Raw genomic sequence first — 21,090 nt, 5'->3', positions numbered from 1 at the left:
TCAAACATCGCACCAGTACAACACAAAGTGAAATATCTGAATTATATTGACACACAACACGCGTGTATATAAGAGCACTGATGAGTCAGAAGTATTTTACTGATATATAGGGATGCCACGGAGTGAGTTTCTGACGCTTACCATCTGAGAACACCTAATCGTGATTAACCAGACTAACTGCAAGTCCTTATTATGCAACTAGGGCTGCATCAAGTTTTCAGCTAGCGACCCTGCATCAGTGTGGAGAGGCCTGAAAGTCATTATCAACTACAAGACACCATCCCCTAACATTGTAGGGAATCAACAACTGGCTGAGGACCTGAATGTTTGTTGCTGTAGATTTGAAAAGCCCAGTCTCACACCCCACACCCGCTCTGACCTTCACTTCACACAAACACCAACACCTCCTGCTACTCAACCTGCACTTTAGATCTGTGAAGATGTGTGCCGGGTCTTCCAGAAACAAAAGACAAGGAAAGCACAGGGCCCAGACGGTGCTTCACCTTCTTGTCTAAAATCCTGTCCTGACCAGTTGCACCCCATCTTCATACAGATCTTCAATATTTCACTGGAGCAGTGTGAAGTTCCCTACTGCTTCAAATGCTCCACTATCATCCCTGTCCCAAAGAAACCCAAGATCACAGGACTTAACAACTGCAGACCCGTCACTCTGACGTCTGTGGTCATGAAGTAATTTGAGAGACTGGTGTTGGCCCACCTGAAGGACATCACTGGACGCTTTCTGGATCCCCTGCAGTTTGCTTATCGAGCATACAGATCTGTGGATGATGTAGGCAATATAGCTATCCTCCAGACTAAATAACACCATCTCTCTGTGCCCACGTCTATCTGTCAGTGGATCACCAGCTTTCTGACAGATAGACAGCAGTTAGTGAGACTGGGGAAATTCACTTCCAGCACCTGTACAATCAGCACTGGTGCCCCCCAGGGATGTGTGCTCTCCCCAATACTCTTCTCCAATGACTGCACCTCCAAGGATGCCTCTGTCAAGCTCCTGAAGTTTACTGATAACACCACTGTCATCGGCCTCATCCATGACGATGAGTCTGTATACAGATAGGAGGTTGTCTGGTGCAGTCAAAACAACCTTGTGCTGAACACACTCAAAACAGTGGAGATGATTGAGGACTTTAGGAGGAACACCCCAACACTGACCCCCCTCACCATTCTGAACAGCACTGTGCCAGCAGTGGAGTCATTCAGGTTCCTGGGCACTACCATCTCACAGGACCTGAAGTGGGACCCACATTGACTCCATTGTGAAAAAGGCCCAGCAGAGGTTGTACTTCCTTCACCAGCTGATGAAGTTCAACCTGCCACAGGTGCTGCTGATCCAGTTTCACTCAGCAGTCATTGAGTCTGTCCTCTGCACTTCAGTAACTGTCTGGTTTGGTGCAGCTATGATATCAGACATCAGAAGACTTCAAAGGATAGTTCGGAGTGTTGAGAGGATTATTGGTGCCCTTCCTTCAAGAACTGTACACTTCCAGAGTGAGGACATGGGCTGGTAACTCTCACACAGCCCATTATCTTTCTGAACTGTTGCCTTCTGTCCGACGTATATAACAGATTTGTATTGTCCTATTGTGTATTTCTATATATGCTTATATTTTCTATTCGCTTTTTATTTATTATCTCCGTCTTGTTGTATTGACTGTGCACTGGAAGCGCCACAAAGACAAATTCCTTGTATGTGTAAGCACGCTTGGCATTAAAGCTCATTCTGATTCTGATTAGTTATTCCAAAAGAATGATCATTTTCGCACAAGAGTTTGAAGTGCATTACTAAAGAGCAGTTGTCTCATAATCATCTTAAATTCTGTGAAACATTTCTTATCTGATGGTGTTTGAGAAGTCTTACCCGTGAGCTTGAAACACTGGAAATCTTTTCTCTGGAACGCTATCCAACATTTCCTGCATTCCACACACACAATACTCCATGACCATATACGTGAGAGTGTAGTCAAGGAACCATCAGAAGAACACCAGAACAACAGTCACACATGAGGTGAAATATTCTATCCCACCATACAATCCTTACTTCTCATGCGGCAAATGAACTGGTAGTGATATAAACTACAACACACACACACACAAACATGAACGTACACACGAATGGACACACAAACACACGAACGGACACACAGACACACGAACGGACACACAGACACACGAACGGACACACAGACACACGAACGGACACACACGGAGACACACACGGAGACACACACACTAAAGGATATATCTTCTGCTTCTCTTCATTGTACAGCACATCCACCAGCTGGATGACATTCTTGTGCTGTAGTCGTCTCAGTAGCTGAATCTCCCTGCAGGACAAAAACACATCGTGAAGAGGGCAGAGGTCAAAGTCACAGAGCAGTGAGAGAATTTAATAATAAAATCACTTTATTGTCACATGTACACAAGTGCAACAGTAGTTGAAATTCTTGTGTGCAGTTCCGAGCAACATAGCAGTCATGACAGTGACGAGACATATACCAATTACAATAAACAACATACTTACACAACACAATTTACATATCAAATGTACAGTAAACAACACACACAATATAGATATAGAGATAATAAGATGAAGATTAATAAAGTGTTCAACAGTCTGACTGCTTGGGGGTTGAAGCTATCATGTAGTCGGCTGGTGCGGGTCCTGATGCTGCGATACCGCCTGCCTGATGCTAGCAGTGAGAACAGACCATGACTCGGGTGAGTCTCTGATGATCCTCCGAGCTTTTCTCACACACCACCTTGTGTATATGTCCTGGAGGGAAGCTCACCTCCGATGATGTGTCTGACAGTTCACACCACCCTTTGCAGGGCTTTGCAGTTGTTAGCGGCCGTACCAGGCAGTGATGCAGCCAGTCAGGATGCTCTCTACAGTACTGGTGTAGAACCGTGTGAGGATGTGGTGGTTCATTCCAAACTTCCTCAGCCGTCTCAGGAAGAAGAGGCGCTGGTGAGCCTTCTTCACAACGGCCTCAGTGTGGACGGACCATGTGAGTTCTTCAGTGATGTGGACACCGAGGAACTTGAAGCTGCTGACTCTCTCCACCGGTGCTCCATTAATGGTGATGGGGCTGTGTTCTCTGTCTTTCCTCCTGAAGTCCACAACAAGCTCCTTGGTCTTACTGACGTTGAGGGAGAGGTTGTGCTCCTGACTCACTTACATGCTCTTGTCTATTTAAAGTGTAACCCTGCGGCTTCACTGCGAATCAGATTAATTAAACGACTGTCTGTGATTACACAGATTTCAGCAGAGAGGATATTAGAGGAAGAGGAGAGTGAACGGGACGGGTGTTAAAACATCATCACTGACTGATAATAAGATGGAAAAGTCAAACACAAATGTTAAATAGTGACGAACAGCTAAAGATTAAGAAAACATTTCTCAAAGTGTGGATACAGTCGATATGACGTTATGCAATCGGACCCATTTACTAGTGAAACTATTCAACCAGAACCCCGATGTCGGGTGGGGCTTGACGTGGAGTAAAACCATTACCAAAACACTCTTTTGGTAATGGGAACATTTGTATTTTTTAAAGGTTTAGTTCACTGAAAAATGAGAATTCTGTTATCATTAACTCACCCTCATGCTGTTACAAACCCTGTGTGACTTTAGTTCTGCTATTGAACACAAAAGAAGATTCCATTCGCTTTCATTGTGAACTGACACCAACAATCATCCATGCGATTATCTAATCAGCCAATCGTTGGGCAGCATTGCAGTGTATAAAATCATGCAGATATGGGTCAGGAGCTTCAGTGAATGTTCACATTAACCATCAGAATAAAGAAAAAAATGTGATCTCAGTGATTTGTAACATAGCATGATTACTGGTGCCAGTCGGGCTGGTTTGAGTATAAATGTGTCGCATCTTTAATGAGGTTATATTTAATGCGTCGCATCTTTAATGAGGTTATATTTAATGCGTCGCATCTTTAATGTGGTTATATTTACATGTAATACATTACATCTTTAATGCAGCTATATTTAATGCGTCACATCTTTAATGCAGCTATATTTAATGCGGCGCATCTTTAATGCAGTTATATTTACAGTAATACATTACATCTTTAATGCAGCTATATTTAATGCGTCACATCTTTAATGCAGCTATATTTAATGCGGCGCATCTTTAATGCAGTTATATTTACAGTAATGCATTACATCTTTAATGCGGCTATATTTAATGAGTCACATCTTTACTGCAGCTATATTTAATGCGTCGCATCTTTAATGTGGCTATATCTAATGTGTCGCATCTTTAATGCTGCTATATTTAATGCGTCGCATATTTAATGCGCGTCCACATCTTTAATGCGGTTATATTTAATGCGTCGCATCTTTAATGCGGCTATATTTAATGCGTCGCATCTTTAATGCGCTATATTTAATGCGTCGCATCTTTAATGCGGCTATATTTAATGAGTCGCATCTTTACTGCAGCTATATTTAATGAGTCGCATCATTACTGCAGCTATATTTAATGCGTCGCATCTTTAATGCAGTAATATTTAATGCGTTGCATCTTTAATGCAGTAATATTTAATGCGTCGCATCTTTAATGCAGCTATATTTAATGCGTCACATCTTTAATGCAGCTATATTTAATGCGTTGCATCTTTAATGCAGCTATATTTAATGCGTTAAAGCTTTATTAAAGTTTAAATAATACAGAAGCAGATCATGTAAATAACTACAAACTCTGAAGCGGGCATTTCTCTGTGTGGTCGGTGCCTCTTCTATGAGTTGTGTGAATGTCCTGATCTAAGGGGGAGAGATTGAAACTCCACCAGCTGATGCACACTGTGGGACGCTCATCCCTCGAGCGCACACGCTTAGTGCATAACATGATGACTCGAAACTTGTGTGTCACTGTGCATTACTTATCCTGAAGAACACTGGCAATTCGCAGCATTATTATTAAGAGAAAGTTTGTGTTTTTGTGAGTTAAAGATGGATTGAAGTGAACAGAACAGTGAGAGACTCTTCACCCATTATACACGGCAACAAAATATGTTTTTGATTTGTTTTGGCTTGTTTTCCAATATAAATATCTAAAACTCATATAAAACATTGTACATTTACTTTAGCAGCTATACTGCAGAAGAAACGGTTATCTGAGAATGTTGAATAATACAAATATTTTTAAATATCTAAAAATCCTTTAAACGAGATGCACTGACCTGAGAAGCAGCATATGAGATATTTAATCGTTAGATTAATCGATTATCAGCCCTGCTCTCAAAACACAGTGAAAAGATCTCACTGCTGACCTTCTCCACAATAATACTCAATACCAGTGGAGAATCTGACATTTTAGTTGCATAGTGCAAGTGATTTACTCGCATTGATTTTAGGATTTAAGAATCGATATCAGGGTTGTTCAAGAGAAAATAGATATTTCTTCCCACCCCTAGATGACAAACATGATGGACTGATGAATAATACACAATAAGACCAGGACAGAGTATTAAGATAGTAAACAGTGTGACTTATCTTCAAATATCAAACAGCGATCTCTTACTTTTTCACGTTAGCCTCTCCGTTCGGAATCCTCCTCAGCTTCTTCTTCTTCAGGATCTTCACGGCTCTCCGACACAGAGTCTCTGAGTCCAGCATCTCCTTGACCTTCCCGTAAGAGCCCTCCCCGAGCAAATCTCCCATCAGATACTTCCCGACGAGTTTGGCACGCTTGCGGCGAGGCTGGTAGATGACCTCGGTGGAGTCGATGCGGTGGATGAAGGTGTCCATCCCCATGAGCTCATTTTCTGTCAGGTATTCCAGATGATGAAGATCACCGCCAACACTCATCATCACTCTCTCTCTCACGCGCTCCAGGCCGCAACTCCAGCACAAAAGCTGACGGGGCGTCTGGGATATTTGTATTCTGATTGGGGAGGATCAGTCAGTAAAACAGCACTAGAACTGATTCAGTAGCATCGTTCAACGTTCTGCTCAGTTCAACAGAGGTGGACAGTCCCACACAAACTCCCCAAAGGAGCAAAAATCGAAAAAGTACACCAGGTCTCAGGGGCAACAAGCGTTGAATAATTAGCTTCTATCACAAGGCTACATTAGCCAACACTGGGAATGACTGGATTCCTGGACATCTCTGCAGATTAGCAACGCTACTTGAATACTGCGGTCCAAACGGATTGTCCAGCCTTAGCGATCACCGCGCATCCTAAAAGTCCAACTGCAGTGGTACGACCCGGAGAGGTCCAGGAACTTATCTTTGTTATGCTGCGATCAAGAATTGGGATGTCCTATTTCTCTATAGGGTTATGGCAGATCCGTGACCATGATTCAAAATACCTGCAGTAAAGAAAAGAGACACAAAGATGAACAAAAACTGGAGGTAGAGCGAAATATCGGTTTTACCGATTAATCTGTGCTGATAGCTGCTTTTCTGAACTATCGATTATTGGCAAAAATCAATGTGGATAGTTGCAGGTAGGTTAATTTTTCTCTCTGATAATTCTGTTTTTTAAATAGAAGTGAGGGATGCAAAGTCTGCAAAACATATATATTGTGCATAATAATATATAGGTAAATTTGCTTAATTTGGTAAATAGTAAATATAGAGCACTGAGGCAGAGCCAAGTCTTCATCATTCAGGGTTACCGCTCTTTTCAACCAATGAATTTCCATGCCCAAATATAAAGACTTTTATTATGAAAAATGGCACCGAAATCACGTATTTTGCACATTTGTGTAAATGTAATTTTAAATTTAATCTATACAATAATCTAAAATTAAATATTTTAGGACAGAAACTAATAAATACAATGAAATTAACTATAAAAAAATTCCATGATTTTCCCATGACTTTTAATATTTTATTAATTTCCATTTCTTTTCCAGGCATGGAAATCACGATTTTAAAATTCCCTGATATTTCCAGGTTTTCCATGACCGTGGGAACCCGGTCACGTTATACACAAAATCTTATTTTTTTTATTATTATTGTGATTTTGGTTGAAAAATACATCTGGGATTTTATTCATCTTCTGGCCTCCATGTGTGCACCAACTTAGAATATGATGTTACATTCTGTTAATCAATTTTAAAAACTATCGGCTGATTATCAGTGTTTTCCCACCACCTTAGTTATCAATATCAGCAAAATCCACCATCGGTCCACCTCTAATAAAAACCTTTGTGACAACTTACTTATGAGGCCAATAACAGTGTAAAAGGGCTAAAGGTCAGAGAAATCCAATTTACGGTAAAATACCGGCAGCAAAATACAGTGAGCCTGTTTTACACATTACAGAACGTCATTTTGATGCCTTTATATTTTACAGTTCACTACCGTTTGTTATTAATTGATATAAACTCAATATAAAAACCATCTGGAACTATATAAATCTGCTGTTCATTTTAAAATGTCTTGTTAAAACACAATTTCAGGTCATCTCGAACCCTTCCCATTATAAACTGACCCTAAAAGTGGAACTTTGAGCAATCTTGAGCATTACATTAGGACTTAAGTTCTGAGTCTAAGGAACATGATTGTGCATAATGTGTATATATGTCCATTGTAATGTGCTCTAGAGATCAGTTTTTGTTCCAAGGAGCTAGGACCGTCCTGAGCTGAGATATTGAGATTTCAATACAATCATGCCTGATCTTCTCTCAACCAAACTGACCCAGCTCTCCATGCCCACCCCAATCTGTTGATGGATCACCAGCTTTCTGACAGACAGGCAGCCGCTAGTGAGACTGGGGAAACTCACATACGGGACCCTCACGAATAGCACTGGTGCTCCTCAGGGATGAGTGCTCTCTCCACGGCTCTTCTCCATGTACATGAATGACTGCACTGCAATGGACCCCTCTGTCAAGCTCATGAAGTTTATAGATGACAACACGGTCATCAGCCTCATCTGCAACGGAGTCGAGTCTGCATACAGACGGGAGGTTGATCAGCTGGCTGTCTGGGGTGGTCACAACAACCTTGAGCTGAACATGCTCAAAACAGTGGAGAAATTTCAGGAGAAATCCCCCCCGCACCATCCTGAACAGCACTGTGGCAGCAGTGGAATTATTCAGGTTCCTGGGCTCACATAGACTCCATTGTGTAAAAGGCCCAGTAGAGGTTGCGCTTCCTTCACCAGTTGAGGATGTTCAAACTGCCACAGGAGCTGCTGACACAGTTCTACTCGTCCGACATTGAGTCTGTCCCGTGTACTATAGACAGTCTATAACTGTCTGGTTTGGTACAATGGACAATCAATACTGCTGAGAGGATTATTGGTGCCCCCCTGCCCACCCTCCAAGACATGTACATCTCCAAAGTGAGGAAACGTGCAGGTAGGATCACTCTGGACCCCACACACCCTCTGCCCACTCCCTCTTTGAACAGTTGCCCTCTGGCTGGCACTGAGTGCCAGGACATCCAGTCACAGAAACAGTTTTTACCCCCAGGCCATTTACCACATGAACAATTAAACTGCCTTCAGGACTCCCATAGTGCAATAATGTATAATTATGTCATGCAAATATGTAAATTCACTCATATTTAATTCAATATCTATACATACCACTACCTTGCACATACATTAGTACTTGCACATGAACATACAGTACGCCATTCTGTAATATGTCCCATTATATGTATGCCACCTGATGCCATCTCCACACTGTTAGGACCACAGTGCTGTTTTGTAAGTGTAAGAATGCTAAACCCCAAGCAGACAACACAATCCAGACTCAAACACACATTCAATGGACAAAACTCTGTCATATGCTGTTAGCAGACCTGAAATAAAGAGACTAAAGCATGAATGTGTTCATGAAGAGAGTAACTGATTTGTTTGATCATTGATCTGATAATCTGATCATGCAATGCGGATAAATGATCAAACAGCGCAGGCAACACAAACACACACATTATCAGAGATTATACGTGTTATTCGATCTCTATGAGTGAGTTATATGTCTTATAAACGCTGATGTTTGTGTCGATGTTTGTTTGGCAGCCGTTAGCAGCGGCTAGCATACACATACACACACATCTCTGTTTAAGAATAATCTCACAAACACACTGACCTGAGACCTGCACACATCAGCACGAATCTTTGACGGCTCAGAACACGCGCGATTCTTCCTCTTTTTCTATTCGTTCGTTTAATTTAGCTCATCTGTTCTTCACAGCAGCTGCTGCTTCAAGGCTGCCGCCATCTTGTTTACCTCCCTCCCCTCACTCGACTCGATCGCGCAGGCGCAACAGCTCAGTGAACGCGTCAGCCGGCGCGCGGCAGCAACAGCAGTACTCGTCTTGTGCCTGGCACGCGCATAGTCGTTTCCACAAACGTTGCATTCAACATCAGGATTTTTGGTTCAAATTAACAAACGGGGAAATTTACATTTTAGGTCGTGTTATTTAGGTCCTTTTTGGGTCATTTCGGTGCCTTTTAAAGGTGCAGTCAGTAACTTTTGTCTTTGTGTCATCTTGTACTTACACTGACACATAGCGGCTTGGATCATTTAAAATCAATAGTGTAAAGCCTCAGATGCCATTGTAGAAATGTAGGATTCACAGTCAGCCATGATTATTTTAATCAATGAGTGAAAGTGTCCAATAACAGGACGCTTACTGCGATAGTATTCGGCTGGTCATGTGATTCTAAAATGGCCGCCCCCATTAGGGGACCCTCCCCATGTAGAATAAACAGCCTTTATAAGGTTACTGATATGACTGGAGTCTTCATTTTAAATGTGAGTGCTCATGATTTCCTACATATATTGCAAAATAACTATTCATGTCTTTAGGAGTTAAACTTTTTTTAGTGAGAGCACCTTCAAGTTGATCTTAAATCTTGTTGAATCTTAAAAGTGCCCTTTGATTTATTGTCCACCCTGTTATATCATGATACTGTGACCTTCATACACTCAAACTTAAGCTAAATGATTTTGAGTAATTTGTAGTGCACAACTCTTTTGTTTTATTTATGTTATCCTTGGTCAAGCATAACATGCCCACTCTGTTATGGAAAGATATAGGAAAAAATAATATTTTAATTTAAAAATGCAAAATAAATATTCTGACATAAATAAAATCATCAGTATATCAGACCATGTAGGGGCTAATTTATCCACTGGTATATCCACCCTTTTATTATGCTACCAAACCCCACCCAAGTCGTTTATCTTTACAGGTATGACTTATACAATCTTTAAACCTGAAATGTGTCACTTTTTCATTGTTAACTTTGTTCTGACACAATTTAATATGGAGAGACAACGATAAGCCATTCACAGTTAACTTTCTCGAAAACTGTAAACACTGCGTCTCTGTGGCACTTTAAAAAAATCCTGTTTGTGTTCAGCGACCCGCCCCAACAACGTCACTCAACCAATGGCGTGAGTTGGGGGGCGGGACTATCTGAACCATCGATATACTATTGGAGATGTTGACCATTACAAGATGGCGCCGCGGTTGACAAGAGTTGTTTGAATGTAAGTGAATGGAGAAGAAGCCTCAGACCGCTGCATAAACATTTCATCATGTAAGGAATTGACTGCTTACGTGATGTCCTACAACTAAACAATCAAATAAAGGAGACTGTGTGCACAGAGCGGACTCCTCTGGACTCTTTATGTACATGTCTGATGTTATATTTATCTCATGTTAACCCTGAGGAATGCCCAACTGAAGCTCTGATTACAAACACCAGCTCACAAAATACAGATAGATACAATTATTTAGGTGGGAAAACAATTTTCGAGTTCTGAAATCATATTGAATGACATGCTAATTTTTGCTAATGGTGATGTGCTAATTTTTGCTAATGGTGCTAGTGGTGAATCTGAGCATCATTTTCTCTTAATTTAGTGAATAAAACATGAAGATGGAGTGACAATTAAGATAACACTGTAAAGTCGTTGTTCACCGTGTCATTGTTAACGGTAGTTTACTTCTCAGAACGGTGTTTCCTGCAGAATACTAATTAATAAAAAAAAGAAATAACAAATTTCCCAAAGTATTAAAAGAAACCAAGCAACGAATGTGATGAAGAAAATACCAAAGCTTAGCCAATTTTACGGTGCTGTAAAATAAAATTAACGTCCAAAAAAACGTCTGCGGCCCGATTCTTTATTTAGCCAATCAGAAGACTTTAAATCACTTCCTACCTGCCAATCATTGGGCGAGTTCCCATGGCAGCCCATATATGGGTAAAAGGAATCTGAGAGTGTCAGTTCTGGAGTTGTTTGTTTGTCACACGAGAACGCTATTTTTCTGCGGATGCTTTTGACACATTTTTCAACTCGAGCGAGAAATCCGCATGACACGTTGTCGCGAAAGCCTATCAGCATTGAGATTGTCTGGATGTCACTGACGTACTGACATAGTAGCAGAAGAAATCTGGACGACACAACGTCATACATGTGCAGAGACGGACGAAAAAAGACATCGCTTGGAGGAAAGTGAGCGAGGAAGTTGCATGTGAAAATATGCACGTCTACTTGTTTCCAGCTATTGGTTGAACTTTACTATGAACCAAGTTGTAGAAGCCCCTCCCCCTGTCCTTTTCCAGAAGAGAAGCGGGAATACTCACGGGTTCGCATTACTCGCGACAAATACACATTTATAATCCAGCGTTCAAACTCGCGCGAGTAACGCGAGGTGAAAATTAGTATAAGGATCTCCAAGCGGATCAGTGTGAGGGTGTGTCTTTGGGAAAAGTGGGCGTGTCTAGTTTAACAGCTAAATCTTGCGGAAGTTCCAGAACAGTTAACATCGCTAATGGCGCCTTTATGAACCATTCGAGTCGAGTAGAAAGGAAAAGATGGTCATTTGAGTGTCGGATGTACAATTTTGAACTGTGAAAAAATTGTGAAATACCCAAAATAAATAAATAAAATGTAAACATGGACAAAATCAGAAGGCGTCCCTTTTTATTATCAGAAGCAAAACACCCATTGTGTAAAACGCACAGCTAATAAATTATTCTTCAGTACATTAAATAAAAACAGCACACACACACACACACACACAGAGGGAAACTATTTAAGTTCAAGGTGGATATTTGTCCCTAAAATAATATTCAGTAACAGCTCTCACCTACAGCCGACAGTGCTACGGTCATATCGCCGTAATATTCCCACTAAACGCAGTATATGACTGATTATCTTTGGAGTGAATAAATACTATTAAACTCACAGCAAACGCATCAAAACAACTTCAGAGAAACACACCAATGCAATATCACATTCCTGATTCAATGTAACAGACAAAGATACAGCTCAGCTTGACAAACTAAAGAAGCGTGCCGTTAGATTCATTGGTTTCGTCACAGTGTAGCAGCTGAAAGTGTTCGTCTGCATGACATCATAATGCCATTAGAATCACACTTTGTGCTTTTAAAAGGTTCAATCCTGCTCATGTGTTGGAATCGTAACACAAGCGCAGAGCAAATCCATCTCCAGAGAAGTGTGGCACTTTCTCTTCTAGCAAACGGTTCAGTTTAGAGGTCCAAATTTAATTTAATTATAAGAGAAGAAAACATTTAAAAGTTCCATCGGCATTAAACGCCAAACAAGAACTGTCTGTAATTAAGGGCGATTCAAGGAAATAAAAACACCCTTAAATGTGACAAAAATGCCCCTGAAATTCAAAATGTAGAGGCAAAAAATCCCATAATGATCGATATAGATGTATTCTATTGTGGGAGTAACCCACCAAATTACATGTGTTGATGCGATTCAATTTTAAGGTAATAATGCAATAATTAATGAATTACTAACAAAGCATTTAAAATCAAATTATAATTCTATACAGTTAGAAACAATGTGCCTGTCCAAATCATGACTCCTCGTTCACACTTTTATGAAGCACGCTGAAATGACCGAATAGCATCACTTATAATTATTGCACAATGTTGCACATAAGATGGACACACTCTGGTTTAACCCTTGTGCGACAACCAAATAATCTCAGAGACCCTTAGAGGACACAAATGTCTGCGTCAAAAAACTGCCAAAATAATATTATAAAAGTTTGTTTATATAATAACACTGTTGATGTTTATACACACACAGTCACTTCTCAATACACACATAAACACACTTACACACACACACTTCTCAATACACACATACATACACACACACACATACACACACTTCTCAATACACACAAACATACACACTTCTCAATACACACAAACATACACACACTTCTCAATACACACAAACATACACACTTCTCAATACACACACACACACACACACACTCACACTTCTCAATACACACATAAACACACACACACTTCTCAATACACACACACACACACACACACACACACACACACACACACACACACACACACACACACACACACTCACTTGTATCTGCATCATGTATTCAGTTGTCCTGCAGGTCTCTATAATACAGTAAACAGTGAATAGGGGAAAAGTTTGTATTTGCTCCACAGGATAAACATGAGGAAAATGGCGCCATCTGGTGGAAAATTTAAAAAATATAAATTTTGAAGCCAAGGCTCCGTAATGAAAGTATACTATCATATAATTCATGATTTTATGCTTTAATGACACTGGGATCATATATTACAGTTTTAATGGGGACATTTGTGTCCTGAAGGTCCCGAATGTGACTATTTCCTGTACACAGTGTGTTATAGATGTGTTATAGATTTGTTATAGGAACTGAGGTTCAAATATAAAAATTACCCAAAAAAATACACCTTTGGCCAAATGTACGTTGTTGGCATTAACACAGACAAAAATGTCTCGAAGGTCGCACAAGGGTTAAAAACTCAAGTATTTAGATGTCGGAGTATCAGATGTAACAGTATATAAAGCGCACACACACACACACACATTACGGTCAGCGGGACAGAGTCTCTAGTGTTTACAGTGCAATCTCAGCTCTACAGGATCTCATTAAATGGGTTTATACAGCAGAGACGTCACGTATTTCTTCTTATAACGATGAGTCGCACTGAGAACCATCACACCATCCTGAAAGAGAGAGAACGAGACTTCAATCGGAGTGCTGCACACTATAAGAGAGGCCGGGGCTAGTTGTCACAAGGGCTATAAATGTGTTTTCTCTCGCAGAGGTTTTGTAAGTTTGTAACACACACAGTTGAATTCATAACGGTCTTAAATCAGAATATTCTTTTGAGAATCCCATTATATATTTATAATAGCTGCTGGGTGAACAAGTGAACACAATAAAACACACTGGCATACTGTATAATGAAGGCAGATTTGATCTGTGTTCTCAGGACATAAACGTCACACGTCCTTTTAAATGTTATAAATGTGCACAATTTAATAATTACAATATTTGTGGTCCAAAACCATGTTTATATGTTACCTTTACATTTGTGTAGTTTCTGGAATTGTGTTGCGGTTCATAATTGCTTTACTGATTAAAGTTAAACCAAAAAAGCCTGTAACAGGTTAACCCTTTAAGCTCTGAAGGGGTTTTTAAAGAACTCCTGTTTCAGTGACATACCCAAAAATAAAGGCTTATATAAATATATATATAACAAGGAGGCTCAAGTGTTTGGTTTCATTGTAAAGGAAATGTAAAAAAAATAACAATATAGATTGATACATTCTGAGACTCTCAGTCAGTGCTGAAAAATACAAAAATAAAAAATTATTTTTCTGATTTGACATTATATATCTCTGGGTGTAAATAAGGGGCAACATAAACTGTTTCTGTTTTGTTCCCAATCATGTCGACTGTATCTGAGAATGTTTGTGTTGATGTGACAAAGTAATCAAAAGTTCCAACATTACAAATATAATTGATCATAGTGTCCAAAAACATCTCCAAACAAACAAAAGATAATAATTGTACATAAGAACTAATTACACATGCAAACACAACAATGACTAAAGGTTTGCATAGCATGCACACATGATTTTAGTCATGAGATTTCACAGAATGAGTTTCATTCTGTGTCATTTGAGTCATCATTGAGTCTGTGTCGTGTATTTGGCGCCATCTCCTGGTGGTCATATGTAACATTGTGCTTCATGTGGATTATCTAATGATCTATACATCTGATTATCTTGTGTATTTTGATATTTTGTTTATTTTTGCAGGCCCATCAGAGTTTAAAGGGTTAATGGTAGGTTTTATTGTGACAACTTACCCCATGTAGTGTGCCAACATGCTATTGTTGTCATATAAGGTCAATGAGTGGGCAATAATGGTGGAAATGTTCAATTGTTTGTGTCTGTACAGGAACGTACCTTTATTGAGAGCGCATACAGATGATTCAGCATCACATGATTGGGCTCCGGCAGCAGTGCAGGGTCACACTGGAACACACAACACATGTGTACACGGGGTAAACGGCGATGTGTCTCACCTGATCTATTGTGATTAGTGTCAGCTGTGAGACAGACAGACAGACGGACAGACAGAGGGACAGACAGATAGACAGACAGACAGACAGAGGGACAGACAGATAGACAGACATACGGACAGACAGACAGACGGACAGACAGACAGACAGACAGACAGACGGACAGACAGAGGGACAGACAGAGGGACAGACAGAGGGACAGACAGACAGACGGACAGACAGAGGGACAGACAGACAGACGGACAGACAGAGGGACAGACAGAGGGACGGACAGACAGACAGAGGGACAGACAGATGGACAGACAGACAGAGGGACAGACAGATAGACAGACAGACAGACGGACAGACAGACGGACAGACAGAGGGACAGACAGAGAGACAGAGGGATAGACAGACAGACGGACAGACAGAGGGACAGACAGACAGACAGACATATAGACAGACAGACAGATGGACAGACAGAGGGACAGACGGACAGACAGAGACGGACAGACAGACAGACAGAGGGACAGACAGACAGACAGACAGACAGACGGACAGACAGACAGAGGGACAGACAGACGGACAGACAGAGGGACAGACGGACAGACAGACAGAGGAACAGACAGACGGACAGACAGAGGGACAGACAGACAGAGGGACAGACAGACAGAGGGACAGACAGACAGACAGATAGATAGACAGACGGACAGACAGCGGGACAGACAGAGGGACAGACAGACGGACAGACAGACGGACAGACAGACGGACAGACAGAGGGACAGACAGACAGATAGACAGACAGAGGGACAGACAGAGGGACAGACAGAGAGATGGACAGAGAGACGGACAGACAGAGGGACAGACAGACAGACGGACAGACAGACAGACAGACGGAGGTTCTCACTGATATGTTGGTGTCTTTGTTGAGGATGACTTGCAGCAGGTGGGGGGGCAGGATGGGCGGAGCTTTGAAGCGTTCCTCAGGCTTGAACATGTAAACGTCCTGACTGTACAGGCCAGGCGGCGAGCTGGATAGATCTAACATACACAATGACATCACATGTTTATTGATTCATCTATTAAACAAAGAAAAGCAAAACAAACAGAATCAAACCCCCTCATCCACCCCCCCAGTGGTCACATAATTATAAACACACAAACAAACAAACAACAAACAAATATATAATAACACACACATCCACTGCACCTCTCTCTCCACTCGCCTTCCCCGAGAGCCCTACAAAACAAGTCTCATATTTGCCCCATTTCCCCACAGAAAAGTCTAAATTCCCGTCTTCTGGATGTCCCAAAAGCTGCCACCCTGCCCATCTCCAAGCACCAGTCCTGAAACGGGGCGCGCCAGCCGACTGCCAACCCCTGCAAACTATCCGTCCGGCGATCATAACGCTGGTTAACCAGTGAAGCTCAGTCAACAACACGTGCCTCATAATATTGATTATATATTGATTAATTTTGATAATATCGATTATATATTGATAATATTGATTATATATTGATAATATTGATTAATGTTGATAATATATTGATAATATTGATTAATGTTGATAATATTGATTATATATTGATAATATTAATATTGATTATATATTGATAATATATTGATAATATTGATTAATGTTGATTATATATTGATAATATTGTTAATGTTGATAATGTTGATAATATATTGATAATATTAATATTGATTACATATTGATAATATATTGATAATATTGATTAATATTGATTATATATTGATAATATATTGATAATATTGATTAATGTTGATTATATATTGATAATATTGTTTAATGTTGATAATATTGATTATATATTGATAATATTAATATTGATTATATATTGATAATATTGATTAATGTTGATAATATTTATAATATATTGATAATATCGATTATATATTGATAATATTGATTAATATTGATAATATTGATTATATATTGATAATATTGATTATATATTGATAATATTGATTAATGTTGATAATATTGATAATATATTGATAATATTGATTATATATTGATAATATTGATTAATGTTGATAATATTTATAATATATTGATAATATTGATTATATATTGATAATATTGATTAATGTTGATAATATTGATAATATATTGATAATATTGATTATATATTGATAATATTGATTAATGTTGATAATATTTATAATATATTGATAATATTGATTATATATTGATAATATTGATTAATGTTGATAATATTGATAATATATTGATAATATTGATTATATATTGATAATATTGATTAATGTTGATAATATTTATAATATATTGATAATATTGATAATATTGTTTAATGTTGATTATATATTGATAATATTGATTAATGTTGATTATATATTGATAATATTGTTTAATGTTGATAATATTGATTATATATTGATAATATTTTGATAATATTGATTAATGTTGATAATATTGATTAATGTTGATTATATATTGATAATATTGTTTAATGTTGATAATATTGATTATATATTGATAATATTGATTAATGTTGATAATATTGATTATATATTGATAATATTGATTAATGTTGATAATATTAATATTGATTATATATTGATAATATTTTGATAATATTATATATTGATAATATTGATTAATGTTGATAATATTGATTATATACTGATAATATTGATAATATTGATTAATGTTGATAATATTGATTATATATTGATAATATTGATAATATTGATTAATGTTGATAATATTGATTATATACTGATAATATTGATAATATTGATTAATGTTGAATCACTTCGAATGAAAATCACCTGATGTATCGGAGCACTCGAGCGAGTCCACCTGCAGCGCGTCAAACACCTCGAAATCTGATTTCTTCACATGGATCAGATTATTAATGGTGCCCATCTGACTGGTGACCACCGGCTACAGAGACCACAGCACACGGTTAAAGATACAGGGAGTAAATAATAACATGAAACTGTTAAACTGCATTTCAACAACAGGTTACCAGGTTCATACACGACCTCTACAGGGAAAAATGCTGTTTAACAGAATCCACTGAGAAGTCAACACCGCCGAGCGTCCTAATAGACAGCGATGTCATGTGACAGTTTAATATTTACCTCCGATGGGTCGTGCAGCCACTGGCCATCAACGAAGAATTTATACTGATGTTCACCCTCAGGCAGGTCCAAGATTGCTACAAAATCATTATGGCTGAAAGACAAGAGAGAATGTTTCATAACGACACATGACATCATGTTTGTTATGACGGAAGTGTTGTAACGGGCCGAACGTTACGACACCTTTTATTCAATGGGATCTTGTTGCTCCAGTTGTTGAAGGATCCGGCGATGTAGACCTCTCTTCCTCCTCCGGCCCAGCGGATGACGGTCGGTCGGGCCTGAGGAACCGTCTTTACCATGTCATCTAAATCAGGAGGGAAATCCTTCTCACTTGAAGCCTGACAGAACAGATCAGTGTCAGTTTGACTTATGCACGTCTACAGTGACGTCTAACCAACTGATCTGGGTTCAGAACTAATCGTACTTTATTTAGCACTACTGGGATCATTGCACTAGTATGGATGATTTCGTAACATAGGAGGATAAAAGTAATCGTGTATTGCGTGTGTTTGCATACTTTGGATTCTAGTCCATGTGTGTTGAAGATATTGGGGTCATCAGTGCTGTCCATCATTTTGCCGGGCTCGTGGTCTTTGTGTCCGCCGGCACTGTCCGAGCGCTGCGTCTTCGCTCCATGCCGATCAGCAGATACACGATCGCTGGTGTTGCCCATGACTAATGGATTAACAACAGCCTTCCCTACAGACACAAACTAACTTTATGAAGCTCAGAACAAAGCTTAACCCTTTAAGATCAGATGGGCAGATTATCATCAAAATATTATTAACTACAGTCCAACACAAAATAGGTGTCATTTGAAAGTTTAGAAGCTCTAGTTTACAATACATGTAGACATTATGAACTGAACAAGTGCTTTAATACAACCAGCCTGTTTGTTTTATAACAGCTAAATGTATGACTTAGACAATTATGTTGGTGTCGCTTATATGCCACGTTTTCACTTATAACGTCACAAAATATGACATATGATTATTTAGAGATTATCTTTCAAACGAGTCCACACACAAGATAATCAGATGTATAGATCATTAGATAATCCACATGAAGCACAATGTTACATATGACCACCAAGAGATGGCGCCAAATACACGACACAGACTCAATGATGACTCAAATGACACAGAATGAAACTCATTCTGTGAAATCTCATGACTAAAATCATGTCTGCATGCTATGCAAACCTTTAGTCATTGTTGTGTTTGCATGTGTAATTAGTTCTTATGTACAATTATTATCTTTTATTTGTTTGGAGATGTTTTTGGACACTATGATCAATTATATTTGTAATGTTATAACTTTTGATTGCTTTCTCGTATCAACACAACATTAGTCTCAGATACAGTCGACAGGATTGAGAACAAAACAAAAGCAGTTTTTCAGAGCCACATTATTTACATCCATATATATAAATTAACTTTTGGCTCAACTTTTGAGATTTTTCAGCAGTTTTTTAGGCTGGGAGTCTCAGAATGTATTATAATCTATATCATTATTATTTTTATTTATTCTTTTGAAACATGACATATTTAAAAACACTTCAGAGCTTAAAGGGTTAAAGAAAGTTATATTAAAAATGGGCCCCATCGACAATGATGTCAATTTATTTATTTTTAAAGGATACATATGGAAAATTATTTAAGCACAACATTGTTGAAAAACAACTAAAATTCTGATTTATTTCTTACAAAGTTGCAAAAGAATTAATGACCGTAGAATGGAAACACAGGAAAATATCGAGAAGTCAAGCCCGATATTTACAGTTAGGAAACGACACCTCTCTATAAACATGCTTTAATATATTCAATTAAATGAGGATTATATTATATAAATACACTCATACAACAATTAATGTTGGTCTGTAAGATAGTAAAAACACTGCTCTGTCAACAAAATAATTGTTATTTTATGTCAAATAAAGCGTTTGTTATTGTGTCTTTAGCTGTTAGCATGCTGGCTAACCGTTTGGATCAGATGAAACGGATAATAACATAATAATCACATGCTTAAGTGTTTATTTAGTGAAGTAAATGTGAAATGAGGCGCTCATTACCGCAGATGAAGAGTTTTATTCGCACCGCTTCGACCTCCGATCAAACTTTGACAACATACTTGAATCTGACAACCGGTACGGCACACCGAGCAGTCCAAACCACAGCCGTAATACGAAACGCGCTTTGACTCATCCCATTCCGACCTTCTGTATGGAAGCCCAGGGGTGCCATTTACAAAAGAATGAAGGAATACATTATCAAACTATTAATTTGAAAATAACAATGTGAATAAAAAAAACTATTTAAAAATGGACAAATAAATTGATACATTTAAGTGAGTTTATTAAATTAATGTTTAAATATTTGATTATATTTAACAATAAATATTAGCATTAATAAATCATATTTATTAAATTTTTAAAATGTCATTAAATGTGGCAATAAATGAGTACATTAATGAGTATTTTAAATGCACTTTTGAAGAGGTATTTGGCTGTTTCTTTTCTTATTCTTATATATAATTTCTTGTTCTTGTTCGAGACATATCAGAAGTTTATCGCA

At 38.6% G+C, this 21,090-nt stretch overlaps 2 protein-coding genes across 2 annotated transcripts in view; both read right to left on the bottom strand.

The window, feature by feature from the left end:
- The window catches only part of LOC127649123 (serine/threonine-protein kinase STK11-like), a 19,797-nt gene extending 10,558 nt beyond the window's left edge, over positions 1 to 9,239 (bottom strand). Inside the window, 4 exon segments of the mRNA XM_052134076.1 lie at positions 1,883 to 1,972; positions 2,265 to 2,348; positions 5,568 to 6,358; positions 9,098 to 9,239. Of these exon segments, the coding sequence (XP_051990036.1) occupies positions 1,883 to 1,972; positions 2,265 to 2,348; positions 5,568 to 5,857 (464 nt within the window). The 5' untranslated portion in view covers positions 5,858 to 6,358; positions 9,098 to 9,239.
- A 2,577-nt stretch (positions 9,240 to 11,816) lies between these two features.
- On the bottom strand, positions 11,817 to 20,688 carry prkab2 (protein kinase, AMP-activated, beta 2 non-catalytic subunit). The gene is made up of 8 exons (XM_052134098.1): positions 20,589 to 20,688; positions 19,035 to 19,216; positions 18,698 to 18,855; positions 18,515 to 18,608; positions 18,200 to 18,314; positions 16,286 to 16,419; positions 15,284 to 15,352; positions 11,817 to 14,032 (listed from the first exon to the last, which is right to left on the bottom strand). The coding sequence occupies exons 2-8, from the start codon at positions 19,188 to 19,190 to the stop codon at positions 13,955 to 13,957; spliced, it is 804 nt and encodes a 267-aa protein (XP_051990058.1). The 5' UTR covers positions 19,191 to 19,216; positions 20,589 to 20,688; the 3' UTR covers positions 11,817 to 13,954.
- Positions 20,689 to 21,090: the final 402 nt, after the last annotated feature.

The sequence above is a fragment of the Xyrauchen texanus genome, chromosome 9 (genome assembly GCF_025860055.1).
Source record: "Xyrauchen texanus isolate HMW12.3.18 chromosome 9, RBS_HiC_50CHRs, whole genome shotgun sequence".
In the NCBI taxonomy this organism is placed as follows: domain Eukaryota; kingdom Metazoa; phylum Chordata; class Actinopteri; order Cypriniformes; family Catostomidae; genus Xyrauchen; species Xyrauchen texanus.
The sequence above is the reverse complement of the archived record's forward strand: the minus strand, read 5'-3'. Positions and strand labels throughout refer to the sequence as shown.

Coding starts and splice junctions, on each gene's coding strand:
- prkab2 (XM_052134098.1), bottom strand. CDS start 19,190: ATGGGCAACACCAGCGATCGTGTATCTGCTGATCGGCATGGAGCGAAG. Junction 16,420..18,199: donor CGAGTGCTCCGATACATCAG/GTGATTTTCATT, acceptor TGTGTATGTTAG/ATCTATCCAGCTCGCCGCCT. Junction 14,033..15,283: donor TGTATGCGCTCTCAATAAAG/GTACGTTCCTGT, acceptor TCTCTCTTTCAG/GATGGTGTGATGGTTCTCAG.